Below are 16,437 nucleotides of genomic sequence, written 5' to 3' on the forward strand. Positions count from 1 at the left end.
GGATCTAGAACTAGAAATACCATTTGACCCAGCAATCCTATTACTGGGTATATACCCAAAGGATTATAAATCATGCTACCCTAAAGACACATGCACACATGTATGTTTATTGTGGCACTATTCACAATAGCAAAGACTTGGAACCAACCCAAATGTCCATCAGTGATAGACTGGATTAAGAAAATATGGCATATATACACCATGGAATACTATACAGCCATAAAAAGGATGAGTTCATGTCCTTTGTAGGGATGTGGATGAAGCTGGAAACCATCATTCTGAGCAAACTATCACATGGACAGAAAACCAAACACCGCATGTTCTCACTCATAGGTGGGAATTGAACCATGAGAACACTTGAACACAGGGTGGGGAACATCACACACTGGGGCCTGTCGTCGGGTGGAGGGAGGCGGGAGGGATAGCATTAGGAGAAGTACCTAATGTAAATGACAAGTTAATGGGTGCAGCAAACCAACATGGCACATGTATACATATGTAACAAAACTGCATGTTGTGCACATGTGCCCTAGAACTTAAAGTATAATAAAAAAATATAGTCTCATATATATAATATATATAATAAACATATAACAAAAATATAGGAGAAAGTAGAAAAAAATAAAATCTGCCGATCCATAGTATTCTCATCAGACTTCTCTGCTAGATGGTTTATGAGTGCAAACAATGGACACTAAAAGTTGTTTGCTCTTCAGGTGGAGAATTTGTCCAGGAAACTTATTGTTGACACTTGTAATGAGAAAACAGGCGGTGCAATAATCGTTGAAGTGAATAGAGATTTGTTTTCCTTTTTAAAGATGAGGCAATTACTATCTAACTCCATTCTAATGGGTTTGTTCCTGTGGACTGATTAGGAAAAACAGGCTGGCAAGGCTCAGTGCTTTTCAGTCAGAACAGACTTTAAGCCATCCTCGTGGTGTCAGCCAGGCCAACTGTATGAGGCCACAAGGGTGCACCTGACCTAGTAAGGACAAAGTCCTTAGATCAGTGAAAAAGAGAAACATCTATGTGTATGTATAATACACACACACATAGCTTCATTTATGGAGAAAAATCAGAACAAAACAACCAAAAAAATGCAGAGAGTCTATGAAATATTATTTATAAGATTCCGTGGTAGTGTTTTACTTTGGAAAAGCTGTGTAACTAATGTGACAGAAAACTATTCTTTAAAATAAGTATAATCTGCCTCTTAGGGGTTTTTTGTTTTGTTTTGTTTTTGTAAGGGCAAATGCCATTCTTTGGGTTTAATCGCTTGATTTTTTTTTTCTTCCTGTAGGACCCATGCCCCCTTTGTGATGAAGCCAAGGAAGTACTCAAGCCGTATAAAAACAGGGTAACATAATACAGTGTGGCTTTTATGTATGTGGAATGAATATTAGATGTGGTATAAAGTATCTGCCTGGATCCTTTCTTTAGGAAAAGAGATTAAATGATTTTTCATTTAAATTTTCTTTCTATTCTTCAGAGAGAGTTTAGTGCTTATTACCATAAAACTCATTACACCTAAGTGTTTTTCTCTGAGCAGTACTGGTTTTCTTACTCTGGCTCTTAATGAGTCAAAGTTAACTAGCAGGTGCAGTATTCGTGTTTTCTTTAAACTTTTGCCTCATTCCTTTTATCTTGTTTTGCAGTTTGCACCAATGTGTTTTCGTGTAACATACACCTTTCCAGTTCCTATAACCAAAACATTTCTGTCCTAATTCTCAGTCAGCTTCCCGACTGAGACATGTTTTATTTCATTGGAACTGAGTACTGTCCTGATGCGGAATATAACAAGGGTAACAGAAAAGCAGCAAGATCAGGAAGTAGAAAATATAATGAAACCAGTCAAGTTTTGGAAATCAGGGATGTTAGATGACTGTGGACCTAAAAAAGCAACTATAAGGAAAACAGCATAAGAAATGGTCTGGGGATCCATTTATCACTGCAGTTGTTACATCACCCCATGGTCTCTAAACTACAGAGCTTTAGTCTGTCTCTGTTTCAGTTCATTTTACAGGAGGTAAACATCACACTTCCAGAAAACTCTGTCTGGTATGAAAGGTATAAATTTGACATTCCTGTCTTTCACTTGAATGGCCAGTTTCTGATGATGCATCGAGTAAACACCTCAAAACTTGAAAAACAGCTCCTGAAACTTGAGCAGCAAAGTACTGGAGGCTGACTTATGTCCTCATGATTTTCCACCCTTTCCTCCCATAAAGCATCTTCCTAAGGAAATGACCATGGCCTGATACTCATTTTGTCACTTGTACAAAACCCTAAGGATGTTCTGAATTCAGTGGTGCCAAATAAATGTTGATATTCCTCTTTTGGTTGATGGACATATCAGTGTGGGAACTATTTGCCTAATGGCATTTTATGAAATAAGAAGAGCATACTGGCAGGGAGGGAGATGATGGAGGGAGAGAGAAGTCCATTTGTCTTATTTATCCTTTTTGTATTAATAGAGAAGCACTTCACATTCACTGGGCAATGCCGTTTATAGGAAGAAGGTTCTGCATTCCTGCTGCTGCCCCGGAGGGCTTAACTTTTTAATGAAAGAATAAATGCTCTTCCACTCAGTAGATAAAGTGAAATGTGAATTGTTAATAACTGTGCACAGTCAATAAAGGGATGTTTTAAGGAATACATCTGCATGAAGCCTATTCAGTGGGATTTAATAATACCTGTTTAAAATTAGAGTTCATTTTTGTTGAGTAGAAGAGAATTATTATCCTAGCCAAAAAGGCATCATTTGAGAAAAACAAAAGAAAGACTTAAACCCCTAAAATTTATATAAAAATCTCAACATTCTCCATTCTCTACACAGTTATTGAATTGATTTGTAATATTTGAGGACTGCCTTTCATAGTTATTCAGTTACTATCCATTGAGTTAATTTAACTTATTTTAAGACAGTAGGTTTTTTAAAATCAAATTTTAATATCTTGGAAAAAATCACTCATAAATATGTCATCTAAAGATAAAATACTCTTTGCCATTCTATGTAAAGAGTAGAAATGTATTTGCATACCCTTATTTATATTTAGTCAGATTAAGCCAATGTAGAAATGGATTCACTTGAAAACAAAACTGCCTTTCCTCTTAAAATCTTACCACTGCAATTCCATGTGTAATGAAATTATTTTTTAAACTATTTGAATGAATTTGGATACTCTGAGTCACTAGATTTTAATTTGATCAGGATGATTCAGTCTTAATATAGAATATTAGAGCTAGCTGATCTTAGACATTATCTAGTCCCACTCTCCCATTTTATATATGAGGAGGAATCTGAATTCAGAGAATATCAGGGACTTAACCCAAGGTCACACAGCCAGTCAGTTGGCAGGCCAGGTCCTGCTCCACAGCCCCAGATTTCCAGTACTCCCTGGACTCATTGCAGGGGGCTCCTGTTATCTCACATACAGTATCCCCAACCATTCTGGATTCAACACAAATCTGGAAGCAACTGAAAAGGCCTTTTAAGCTGAGTACAGTGGTACATGCCTGTAGTCCCAGCTACTTGAGAGGCTGAGGCAGAAGAGCCCGGAAGTTTGAGTCACTATGGGCAACATAGTGAGACCATGTCTCTTAAAAAAAAAAAAAAGAAAAAGAAAAAGAAAAGAACAAAATCTTAGCAATTGAATAGCAGTGTTTATAATTTACAAATTTCTAGAACATTTATTTGACACAAATATTGAACCCTGGGGTAGACAGAATTCTAGGATGACCCCAGTGATCCCCACTCTTGGATAATTCCCTGTCCCTTTGAGTGTGGGTGGAAATATCACTGCTGTGATGATGTTACATTATATGGCAAAAGGCAAATTATCCTGGGTGGGCCTGACCTAACTGGGTGAGCCCTTTAAAAGCAGAGAATTCTCTCTGCTTAGTTATAAAGAGGAAAGTAGAGAGATGTGCTCTAGCAAGCCGGGAAGAAAGCAAGCATTCTGTGAATTGCCTAGTGGAACCACATGGCAAGAAACTGGGTAGCCTCTGGGAACTGAGTAGTTCTCAGCCAAAAACTAGCAGAAGGATGGGGACATCAGTCCTATAGCTTCAAGGAAATGAATTCTGCCAATAATCAGTAAGCTTGGAAGAGGATCCACAACGACAGATGAGAACTGCAGCCTTGACCAACATCTTGATTTCAGCTCAGTGAGACTCTAATCCAAGAATCCAGCCACACCAAGTCTAGACTTCTGGTTTACAGAAACTGAAAGACAATAAATATGTATTGTTTTAAACTGCTAAATGTATGATAATTTGTTACATAGCAGTAGAGAATACAAGTCCTTACAGCATTGAAGCACAGTAGTAGGTAGTGGGAGTACAGAAATGAATAAATCATAGTCCTTGTCTTTGAGATACTATCTGTTAAGGAGCAAGGAGAGACAAGTGAATAAATCATAGCATAGTGCAATGAGGGCTGGAACTGACATGTGTCAAATGGTACCAGGTGGGGAAAGTAGCAGGAATGATTCACAGAAAATTAGACTTAAGCTAGGTCTTGATGGCTGAATAGAAGCAATGGATGGGGATTGGGAGTGAGGAGAGTATTCTATAAGGAAACAGTATATGTAAAAATATGAGGGTGTGGAAGGACACAGCATATTCAGGAAATGCCAGGTGGCTTTGTGTGGCTGGAGTAAAGGGGAGGAGAGTGAAGGAGATGAGACTGGCAAGGTAGATTGGGATCCATATTGTGAAGGCCTTAGCTAATGTGCTTTTGCCCCAGCAGCAGTAGCCTCCCATGCTTTCTGCCTTTATCCATAGTCAGTCCTTCTGGCTCCTGACTACTCAGGGATGTCTGACCTCCCTGCCCCAGCCTGTTGCAGTCCTTCTTCCTGTCCTTAAGCCTGCTGAGCTCAACAGTCCCTTCTAGTAGTCTTGCAGGACAATCCCACTCTCAATACAACCAGGGATGCCACAGACAAGGTCCTCCACTTGTGTGTCTGGGTGTCCTGTGTACATTCCTGCCTTCTCCAGGCAGGGTGAGATTTGTGTAGCCCCTAGGTCCTAGGTTGCTGATCCTTCTCCTAGACCACCAGTTGGAAAGGTTCCAAGAGTTTCTTTCAGTGTCTGCTCAACTAAGATGGAGACAATCCATTGGTTTCCTTCAGAAAGCATGGCTGGCCAGAAAACCTAGAGACATTTGTTCTCTTGGAGCCCTTCTTACCTGAGTATAACCACGTGGTTATGGTTTGCAGGAAGTGCAGAGACTAAAGGTGAAACAGGTTTTCAACAACAAATTTCTGATACTAGAATTTCAAACAAGAATCCCATGATATAGGATGCTCAAACTAAAGTATTGGCTGAGGCACGAAGAAATAATAGATGCTACATTTCAAGGAAATACTAGATCACGTGGAGGATTATTATGAACCTGGGAGAGAGGATCTTTGGAGGAGTTTTTTAAAAATAATCTTATTTTTAAAAATAAGATTATTTTTCTACCAAAATAATTTCTCACTTATTTTCTACCAAAGTAGAAAGGTTGGGAGTCACTTCATATCAAGAGGGAGGGGCATAAGTTGGACTCACCGGAAAGCGAATGTATGTCCTTGGGTAAGAAGAACATAGTGGTCTAATTCTCCTGGGAAATCAGGCAAGAGATAGTTTAGCAAGCAGCTTTGGCTGTACAGTGAAGGCAGCTGATGCTGTTTTTCTGAGTTTGTCCCAGGGAAGTAAGTGTGTGTGTGTGTGTGTGTGTGTGTGTGTGTGTGTGTGTGTGTGTCTGTCTGTGTGTGTGTGTCCTCATGGACCAAATATGAACCAAATGTGAGGGGACTGGTATGAGGGCACCTTCGTTGCAGGCACACCTCAGAAGGGGAGACCCAGAGGGGAACACTGGGTTCCTAGGGGCTGAGGGGTCTGCTTGAATGGAGAGCCCGTTTGCCCGAATCAGGGAACTGCAGGCAAGACATCACCAGTAATGGGTACAGTCTCCCAAGAAACCACAACAGCCTATGCCAAGTGTGGTCTGCTTTAACTATTTATCGGGTCCAGAAAGTAGGCCAGTGTACAACTCCACCACTGAAATAAGAACATTCTCTCCCGTCTCCACTTTTTCCTTCTCCCATAGCAACTCTAGAAGGATCAGAAGCTGCCAAGAACAAGGAGAGGAAGACGCTCCCCTTCCTCAGCTTCCCACCCCGACATGGCTTCTCAGTCAGGGAAAAGATACAACTTAACTTTAAACCAAGTCTTAAGTTTTGATTATGACATTAGGTGCACCAAAAACAATTTCAAGTGACTATGGGGCATTCTATTGCCTGAGAATGTTCAAGAGTCCCGAAATGACCTGTTGTTTTTATCCTAAACAGCGAAAAATTCATCCACCAAATATATAGGGATAGAGGGAGACAGAAAGATGCTTTCTGAAGGTATCTCATATTTACAGTATTAGTTACATATACCTAATGTTGGTTTTAACCTATAGATCTTCAATAAACTTACTCATCAATTCTTATTTCAGAGTGGAATATGGTCATGTGACTAAGTATCCTGGAGATCTTCAGCAAACCCATGGGTCCCAACAGTTGGCAAAATGAAAGGTAGATATCTAGAAATATGGCATCTAAAAGGTGGTTTGATTATCCCACTGGCGAGTATCAGTTTTATGTCACCTATTACTGTGATTTTCATGTGATGTTTGTAGCAGCAATTACTTTTCCTTTCCGAAATTATGTTTGCAAGGCTCAATTTGTTCCTTTTATATGAAGATTAATTTTGATATAAGAAGCTCCTCATTCACCTCCAAAGGAAAAAGTGATACAACCTTCCTTTTTTTCCCCCCGCTTCAACCTAATGCCTTATGAAGAAGTGGAATAGTTTGGAACTTCGTATTTCTGCTCTAGAATAGTGCCTCTTTCTTCCACATGTCTCCATAACATTATGAGCTTACTGGAACACATAGCTCTTTGGCCAGTTTATTGCAGGAAACAAGGGCATACTCAGACTGGGGTTTTTTAAATAACGCAGCAATCTCATGGACATCTGACAGTAGGAATCACAATACAGCCAGACTTCAGAAGTCCAATTAAAGAACCACCCAAAACTGAAACATTACCCTTCTCACAGTGCCGTGGCTTATTTTCTTCCCGGTTTCTCCTGGCTCACAGCTCCCCTGCTTACACACAGTATCTGCTTCCTCATAGCTGCAGCCTGCTCATGCCCATCATTACTGCTGACCTTTCTGTTCAGCAATACAGCACCCTGAGCCTCTCAGGCTTCTCTATTCTGAAATCCTAAAAGAGGAATTTTACTCAGCTTATATTTTACAACCAGGCACCCATGACCTAAGTTGGCTGACCAAATCTATATAAGGAGCCACCTTTAGGACAGAAGCCCATCCCTGGGCCAACTGGCTATGGAAGCAGTATGCAAATCACAGTCACTGCCCACTGGCAGAGACCAGAAGCAGGACAGGCAATGACCAGCAACTCTGGCACACCTCCAAAAAGCTTAAGAGTGTGACATTCTACCATACTCAAGAGAAGTCAGGAGGAACACATTGGCGAGTTCATTTATATCCTACTCCACAGGAGTAATGAGGACATGAACCAAGGCAATGGGAGTCAGATAGAAAGAGGTATCAGGAGATATTTAGGAGTGAGGTTGACAGAACTTAATGACTGACTAGATGGGTGGGTAGTGATGTGGAGAGGGGAGTAGAGAGAAAGCATGGATTCTGGGATAACTCCTAGTTTTCTTGCTTACACTATGGGATGAATTCTGATACTTTTTATTCCCTGAGGCAGAGAATATAAGAGGAAGGAAAAGTTGGTTTTTGGCTGTGCTTCGTGGATGGGAAAGACGAGACATGGTGAATTCTCCATGCTTGTGGGATATCAAGGTAAAGATTAAAGTTAGAAGTGCAAAACAAAGGTCTGGGGTTAAGGTATACATTTGAGAGCCCACTGAGTATGGTTGGAACTGTGGCCACCTGGCATATAAGGAGAAAAGCAAGCTATTCCCAAACCCTGGAGAATACTAATCTTGACCCATGAGAACAGAAGAAGTTGCCCGTGAAGGAAAATAAGAGAGTGGTGGTGGAAATAGGAATGGGAGAAGTTCATCCAATTTACATTATATGATGCCTTTTGTGATTTGATAGTGGCAGGTATTATTCCAAGCACTGGGGATAAAACAACAAACAAGATAGCCAGGATTCCTACTCTCAGAGTCTTGCATTCTAGGGGAGAGACAGACAATAAAGAAATCATATCAGTGGAAAATAATCATGAAAGTCAGGGAGGAGCTTTTCCCTGAGTAACTGACAGTATCAAATAGCCAGAGAGTTAGGATGAGGACTGAACAGAAGACATCAGATTTGAAAATCAGAAAATCAATGCTGCTATAGGAAGAATAGTCCCCAAAGATATCCAGGTCCTAATTCCTGGAACCTGTTACTTACATGCATAAAGGACTTTGTAGATGCAATTAAGGATCTTGAGATGGGAAAGTTATCTAGGATTATCCAGGCAGGTCCTAATGTAATCACAGGTATTTCTATAAGAGGGAGTCAGAAGGAGATTTGACTAGGGAAAAGGGAGTAGGAGATTCAACAATGGAAGCAAAAGGTTGGAGTGATACAAGAAAGCGGCCATGAGCCAAGGAATGTGAATGGCCTTCAAAAGCTAAGAAAAGAAAAGAGAACAGATTCTCCCCTACAGCCTCCTGAAGGAGCAAGCCCTGCTGACACATTGAGTTTAGTTCTATGAAACTGATTTCTGACTTCTGGCCTATAGAACCATGAGAGTATAAATTTGTGTTGTTTTAAGCCAAGTTTGTGGTAATTTGGTACAGCAGCAATAGAAAATGAAAACAAATGTTTCCTTGACCTTATTGAGAACAATTTTGGTGAAGAGGGAAGAAGTAATTAAAAGAAAATTGCGGTGGGATGATGACTGAAAGATACAGAAAAGACAGCATAGTATCCATTTTTTAGTAAGTTATTATATATCTCATTTGACCCTCTAAGAAAAGACATCCAGAAAGGAGCTAAAGACCAGAGGTAATTGATTAGCTCAGCACCCGAAAATGGCAGGCAGTGTTGGGGCAGTACCAGAATGAGGTAGCCATAACCTTCTACCTGTCTTTTGGCGGAATTGTGGGCAGGAGAGTTCAGAAGCCTCAAAAGTGACCCTGACACTGAAGAGTAAACCATAGTAACCCATTGTAGTCCACAGATACGCACACCAGACCCATGACTCTTGTTCACCATAGAGACAGGATACTTTGATGCTGTGACCCAAAATCCTGTCCCTGGAACAAATCTGGTATCTCTACTGATACAAATTCATGTTGAACATGGAGACGTAATCAAGAGAGAATGGCCTTATTCGGTCAGGTTTCAGTTTAGGCACTGACGTTTTGCATTTTACCTCCTCTCTCAAGTTCAAAGATGACGACCAAAGCTAAAGCTCTGAATTCTAAAGCCTACAAAGACATAATGCTTCAGGGAAAGGGGAAATATTAATATTAATGTCATACAAAAGAGGGAGAAGCAGCATATAGGAGGAGTGCCAGCTAATGGACTAGTAGTAATGAGAAGAATCCAGCCATAGGCCTATATTGAGAGTCATGCATATCCCTTCTTTATGCTGAAATGGTATATTTGAACTGAATTCCTGATGGAAAACTTTCTATCCTTAGAAATACTGTAGGCCAAATATTAATTGGAACTTTTGTTAATGATTTGAGATCACCAAAAAGTTTAGATGATACAAGTTAAAGGCAAATTGAGCCCACGGCCTCATTGTGCTACTTAGAATACACTGTGACCCAGCTCGCCTCAGAAACCCTGATGGCTTTGTTGCAGCATTGCATTGCACAGAAGACCTCAGTGGTGATCCTGAGTCCTCACAACAAAGTCAACCTGTGGCCTGGCCACTAAGGCAAAAGAGAGGGAAATAAATTTTAGAAAATACTTCCCTTAAAAATGAGTTAAAACGTACATTTGCATCATGAGACTAGGTTAACTGTCACCTGAGAAAGTCCTGTATTCAGAAAGACTTAAGCCTAGACCAGGTAAGTGAGGCAATTGCTGTATGTTCTTTGTTATGAATTTAATGCTACAAAGAGAAAATGGGTGTTGATTCACAATCTGGGTAATAAAGAGATGTCAGAAGTTGGAAAGAACTGCCAGAAGAGCTATGTTTTAGGATTTCACTCCACCTTACTGTGTGTTTTCTTGTAAAGATATTCTCGAGATTAAGCCAGTTTCACTCTTTTAAGGTCAGAGGAGATTAAGATATTTAGAAATCATAGATTGTGGGATTTATTCCCATCGTGATTGCTGACTTCTAGTATCAGCCTTTGGTTCTGCATGGATTCTCTCGTCTTGCAAACTAGCAAGATTCCTGAATTTGGCCATGATCCTGCTCTGTGAAACATTCTCAAATTAGGGTTCTTATCAATGTCAGATTTCACTAAGCCAGTAATAAAGGAAAGGTTGAGAGACCAAAGGATGTCACTGAGTTGACACCTAACAGCACAAAACAACCTGTCAGCTGGCAGACACAAGCCAGCATGTTCAGGGTGGTCACAGCCTTTGAGTTGGAAAGATAGTCTTTTAAACCTCCTTACCTCACCAAATAACTTTAATAGATAAAATTTAGTTACTCCCTCCCACTTTTGTTCTATTAATTTAAAGCATTTTTTTAAATTATGTATATGTGACTACCTAAAAAATACATTACTGTGTTTCTTGATGTTTTATGACCTGTACACAAAATGAGACAAGCAGATGCCTTCAAGAGAAATAAAGGACACTGCTGTCATTCTAACTAAATTGTCCAAAGGAGGAAAGAAGAGTACAAAAATGATTATGAATACTTAAGAAGAGGCATCACATTGTCATTGGTGTGGAGCCTATAATTATGTGCAATTCCCTACTTAAGACTTTTTAGTTATGCTGAACATTGAAAAAAAAACTAAACAGCAGAGAGGAGAAAAGAAAAAGGGGGAAATTTAAACATTGAACGGAACACATTCATTAAATGGAGACATCGCCTCCATTAGTCATTCAGAAAGTTTTCCATAAGGGGGCAGTTAAGGGTTTGGTAGTCCTGCTCACTTGCTATTGTCAAATCATGTTTTATCATGGATTTGGGATCCTTATAAGTCTTCATTATTTTGAAGTCAAGAACGGTTCCTTCTGCTCACAAAACATGATCACTTTTCATTGATTTTGTTTTAAATATTCTGACTGGTTTTGCATATCTGGAAAAGATAAATCTTCAAAACTTGGAAATAAATCTTTTTCCTCCCTGCCAAATCCATAATATGATCCCTTTCTATCACTGACAGCACCATCAGATAAGTGGACATGCCTTGCTTGGTTAGAAGGATGCTGCGATTTTCAGCAGGAACAAGAATGTAGTTACAGACCCAGCCTAAGGCATGTTTAGGGCACGTCGTTACAGATTCTTTTGGGTTCTTTTCTAGAGGTGTCTTCTTAAGTCCCAATTTGACGTTAGAAATTCTCATTCAGGGCCAACGTCCCCCGCAAACCAGGTGTCCCACACGTGGGATACACCTTCAGGACTTGGGAGGAGGCCTTCAAGACTTGGGCTGCAGCAGGAGACACAAAGACAAGAGACTAAATAAATACAGGGGCTTGGTCTCTTCAGATTCTTGGGATCTTCCTCTGCTCCTCAAACTGGAGATGAGTTTACCCCAGAACTGATGCTGAGAACAAACTGGGGAGGGACAGGCAAATCTGAAGATGTGCAAACCACAAAAAACTGGAGGCATGAGAAAATGAAATCTGGGATTCTGTGATAGCACCAATATTTGTTGTTGTTCCCTTCCATCATTTATAAGTAAAATGTGAAATAAGACAAAGGGAATCAGTTACACTACCTAAAGTTCTATTTTCTAGTTTTCCCCAGCTTTTATTTTTAAATATATATATTTTATTCTTTCAGCAATCCCATGATATAAATAGGGCAGGTATTACTATCCTTATTTTTGAGATGAGAACAGTGAGGCCCAGAAAGTGGAAATGACTTTATAAGGTTATGCAGTGAGTCAGACAGCCCAAGGAATAATAAATACCCAGTTCTGCTCTTATTTAATCCAGAACATTTCCCTTCCTGGCTTTAAGCATCCCTTTCCTCCTTCTCCCTTTGGTGGTTCTCCTTTGAACATGATCTCTCACCAACTGTGGATGAGTCCATGTTCAGAGTTGCAGAGAACTGTTGTTTAAAGATCCCCAAGGGGCTATTTTCATTGCTTACCTGCGAAGCCCCTGTGATGGAAGTCTCTTAGAGGCAGCTGCTGGGATTCTTCTCACCTAAGACTGCTGTAATTAGTTCTGCTAACAACTGTGATCTGTGATTGAACATGGCTTGTCATAGTCATTGTTCACTGACAGGCACAGATAAGAGCTGCATCTCAGTGAGTGGTGTTCTAAATGGTGTTCTCCACTTGATAAACTCCTGTAAGGCACTTATCAGGGCACTGTTCTCAAACTCAGCTAGCAGCAGGCAGTGTAACTGTAACACCTTCCAAAACACACAAAAGAGGCTTTAACAGATCCCCAGGGAGTGCACCGCCATGTACTGGGAGAGACTGTTTCTATTTTGACCTTGCCCAGGATTTGCCTGCCCCTCCTTCTAATGGAAAACATAGGTGTGGCCTTGCGTGAGAAAAGGCAGTCTTTGTCTTCCTGATCCTTGAGACTCCAAGGTTTCAAATCTCCCCATAAGAACACTTGTAAGTGAAAGTATAATGGGTGATACATTCAGCCTATGCTTTTCAAAGCCTACACTCTTATTAGAAGCAAAACAAAAATACTGCTTATGAACACCTGCTGGTGAGGACCGAGCCAAGAGGCAGTGTGGGTGTTGGATGGGAGGTGTTGCCCTGGCAGTAAATCCAAGTTGCTCACACCAAAGGAAGTGTTTCTAGGGAAGCTATCTGAGCAAGAGGTAAATACTTAGTCATTCAGAATAGTCCATAAATGACGACTGCTTCATCTTCAACAAGGGGAGGTCTGATTGGAAAGTGCTCATAGAATGGTTGGATTGCATTGCTGTCTTCAATCCACCTTTGATTCACAATACACATTCCTTTGTTAAGAAATTTAAGAGTGTCTGTAATCAAACCCTTGTTAACAGATGTAAAGAGCTACAATTTGCTTGCTGGACATTATTTCAACAAAAGTTTTTACATTCAAAATAATTTGTCATAAAAGGACCCATGTCCTTATGTGGTTTCAGATAGTGTGCTGTCCAATTTCTATGCTTTTCCACCTACTCCCCCAGAGCCATCAGGGAGTAGGTGAGTTTAATGATTCTACTTCTTAACCATCTCTTAAATCTGTCTCCTTAGTTGGGGCGTAGTGGCTCACACCCCTTTGCCTCCTAAATGGCCTCCCTTACTCACTGCCTTCCCACACCATCTTCCATCTACCTCATCACCACTTCTAATTATCCTTCCAAATCACAGTTCTGATCATCCACTCACAGACCTATCGTGGCTTTCCATTGCCTACAAAAATGAAAACCAAACTACAGAACTTAGCATGACAGTAAAAGCCATGCATCTAGCCTCTGTCTACTGTATCTTCATGCATCTTGTCTGTTCCAGATAACTTGCCCTTGCATGAAAGCACCCTCACTTGGAGTGTCTCTTTGAGCATACCTTCCCTCCTTTCATCCACAGCATCTTACAAAAATCATCCTTTTCAAGTCAGCTCAAATGTCATTTCCTCCAGGAAATTTCCCACCACTTTCTTCCAATCAAAATTAATTAATCACTCTTTCCTCCAAGTTCATACAGCTCTATCTATCTATCATCTATTGTCTTTATTAAGAGATACAATTTTCATATCATACAATTCACCCATTTACAATTGAATGGTTTTTAGTACAGTCAACAAAGTTGTGCAACTGTCACCACAATCAATTTTAGGACATTTCGTCACTCCAAAAAGAAACCCTGTACCCACTAGCAGTTCCCCATTTCCTCCATCCTTCCCCACCCCCAGCCCTAGGCAACCATCTGTTTTCTGTCTCTACAGATTTGCCTATTCAAGACATTTCATATAAATGGAATCATACAATATGTGGTCCTTTGTGACTGGTGCCTCTCACTTAACATAGCGTTTTTAAGATCCATCCATGTTGTAGTATGTATCAGTACTATATTCCACTTCATTGTTTAATAATAATAATAATAATAATAATAATAATAGTTCATTGTATGGGAATACCACATTTGTGACTGGCTTCTCTCACTTAGCGTAGTGTTTTTAAGATCCATCCATGTTGTAGCATTATCAGTCCCCCTTTTTAGCAATTATGAATAATGCCTCATCTAACGCTTTGATTATACTTTTCATTATCATATGTGTGGCTTCGGGTTTTTGTTTGGTTGGTTGGTTTTGCCTGTGTCTGTTTTTATCACTTGATTATAAACTTCTGGAAAAAGATCATTATTTTCACTCTGAAATCTCCATACAGCAAGTATTCAATAAGTGTTTGGCAGATGGATGAATGGGCAGATATTATAGGTTCTTACCATGTTCATTATGAAGAAGTACAAAGTATTCAGAATAAAAGCATTAAACGCAGTAATAACCCAAGGTGCACCAGTAAATTTACCCAGTAAATTATAACTTTCAAAAACTGGTGGTTCTTAAATAAACTTTAATCTCTGCACTATTTCCTGGAATTTCACACATAGTTATTACAGTTGATTATTTCAGGGAGGCAGTTCCTCTGCTAATAATAGTTGTGAACTGGCTGGACAGAGGCCTGGAAGACACCAGACTTTCTCTTCTGAATTAACTCCACAGTGTTTCGTTGTTGCTCTTGGCCTGACCAGTGTTACTCTTCTAGTCTAGAGTAGTGGTTCTCAACTCTGACTGAGCATCCAAATCCCCCGTGGAGGTTTTTCAAGGCATAATTATCTAAATCCCACTGCCCAGATTCTGATTCTATCAGCTGAGTAGGAGCCTATGTGCTCACATATTCTAAAAACTCTAGAGACGTTTTTGATGCATAGCCAGGTTCAAGAATAACTATTTCAAAAGTCACCCAGAGGTTAAAAAAAAAAGAGAGAGAGAGAGAGAGAGAGAGAGAGAGAATTAATCTTATATATCATGTATGAGCACTTTACTCCTGAAGAGTATTTTACTCATTCTGGGATCATACCCATTAATACTACCTAACACTTATAAGGTACTTTTTATTTGGAAAGAGCTTTGCAGTTGCCTTTTATTAGCTAGGCTTGTATGCTGGGTGACCTTGTACAAATCACATAATCCCTTTGTATCTTAAATTTCCTCATATGTAAACTGTAGGCGGTAATACTGACCTACCCTCAAGGGGTATTGTGGGGACTAATGGAGGACTATAAAGCACTCAGCAAATATAAAAATGTTACATGCATGCTTATTAGACAGATATGACGTCCTAGTCACAGCCTTTAAAAATGAAACAAATACCAAAATAAAACACTTCAACAGTCCTTCCTGCAACCTTCATCATCATCTGTAAGATCCTTTCCTAACACAAAACTACCGTACAGCAATTCCGCCTTACCACCAAGACTAATAAACACAGTCTGCGGTCACAAAGGAAGACAGGGCCAATGATGGCAGCAGATAAGTACAGCAAACAGCCCTGAAATATAGTTTGCTAACCTTCTCTTATTTATCATTTATAATGCAATTAGAGATTATACCTATAATTACACTCTTCTGAAAAATATTCTTAGGAAAATTGTGCGCATTCACAGTCTTTAAACTGATGCTAACTACCCACTGTTGATAGTAAGCCTGAAGTTGTTTTCCAGTTTGCTGATGAGTTTTGCTAGTCTTGCATAGCTATATTTAACCCCTTCTCATCTCCCATATGTGACTGAAAGAACATGTGGTCAAAATGGGACCTGGAGACCTATTTCAAGTTGGGTGTGGGTGAGAATGGGGAGGCAGAGGAGAAATCTCTAACCTGAGAACGAGGAGCAGGTCTTGTAAAGATGTTGACCCATGACTGAGAGTTCATTTGCACTGTATTTTCAGCTTTTTGGAAAAGGGAGGCAGAAAACAAATGTGGTTTTTCCTTGTTTCCATTTTGCTTTGAAAAAGTCACATAATTTAAAGGACTATGTTCATTTTCTGTATTCTTGAAATCAAGGAAAATGTCATGGTGTTTTTAAGACAGGGCAGAAATCAGGTACAATATTCTGGTACAGTGCTTGTTTTCCACATCTTTTAGATGGAGCTTTAAAATCTTAGGTGAAACTTAATCATCTCGGCATATTTTTCTTTCTCTCAAACTTCCTAAAAAACAAAAGAAAAAAAACGAGCAAATAAACAAACATGGAGAAACATTCTACCTTTTATTCACAAATCTCCATGATTTCAGTCGTAAAGGACAGTCTGTTGTGTAGTAGATTTGGGATTTTAAA

General features: G+C 39.7%; 1 protein-coding gene across 1 annotated transcript in view; it reads left to right on the plus strand.

Moving 5' to 3' along the window:
* The window catches only part of LOC105540533 (chromosome unknown open reading frame, human C5orf63), a 21,873-nt gene extending 19,218 nt beyond the window's left edge, over positions 1 to 2,655 (plus strand). Inside the window, exons 4-5 of the mRNA XM_011981201.1 lie at positions 1,301 to 1,357; positions 2,012 to 2,655. Coding sequence (XP_011836591.1) covers positions 1,301 to 1,357; positions 2,012 to 2,188 — 234 coding nt within the window. The 3' untranslated portion in view covers positions 2,189 to 2,655. The remainder of the gene's footprint in view (positions 1 to 1,300; positions 1,358 to 2,011) is intronic.
* The last annotated feature ends 13,782 nt before the right edge of the window (positions 2,656 to 16,437 follow it).

The sequence above is a fragment of the Mandrillus leucophaeus genome, unplaced genomic scaffold, assembly GCF_000951045.1.
Source record: "Mandrillus leucophaeus isolate KB7577 unplaced genomic scaffold, Mleu.le_1.0 Scaffold221, whole genome shotgun sequence".
Taxonomy (NCBI): domain Eukaryota; kingdom Metazoa; phylum Chordata; class Mammalia; order Primates; family Cercopithecidae; genus Mandrillus; species Mandrillus leucophaeus.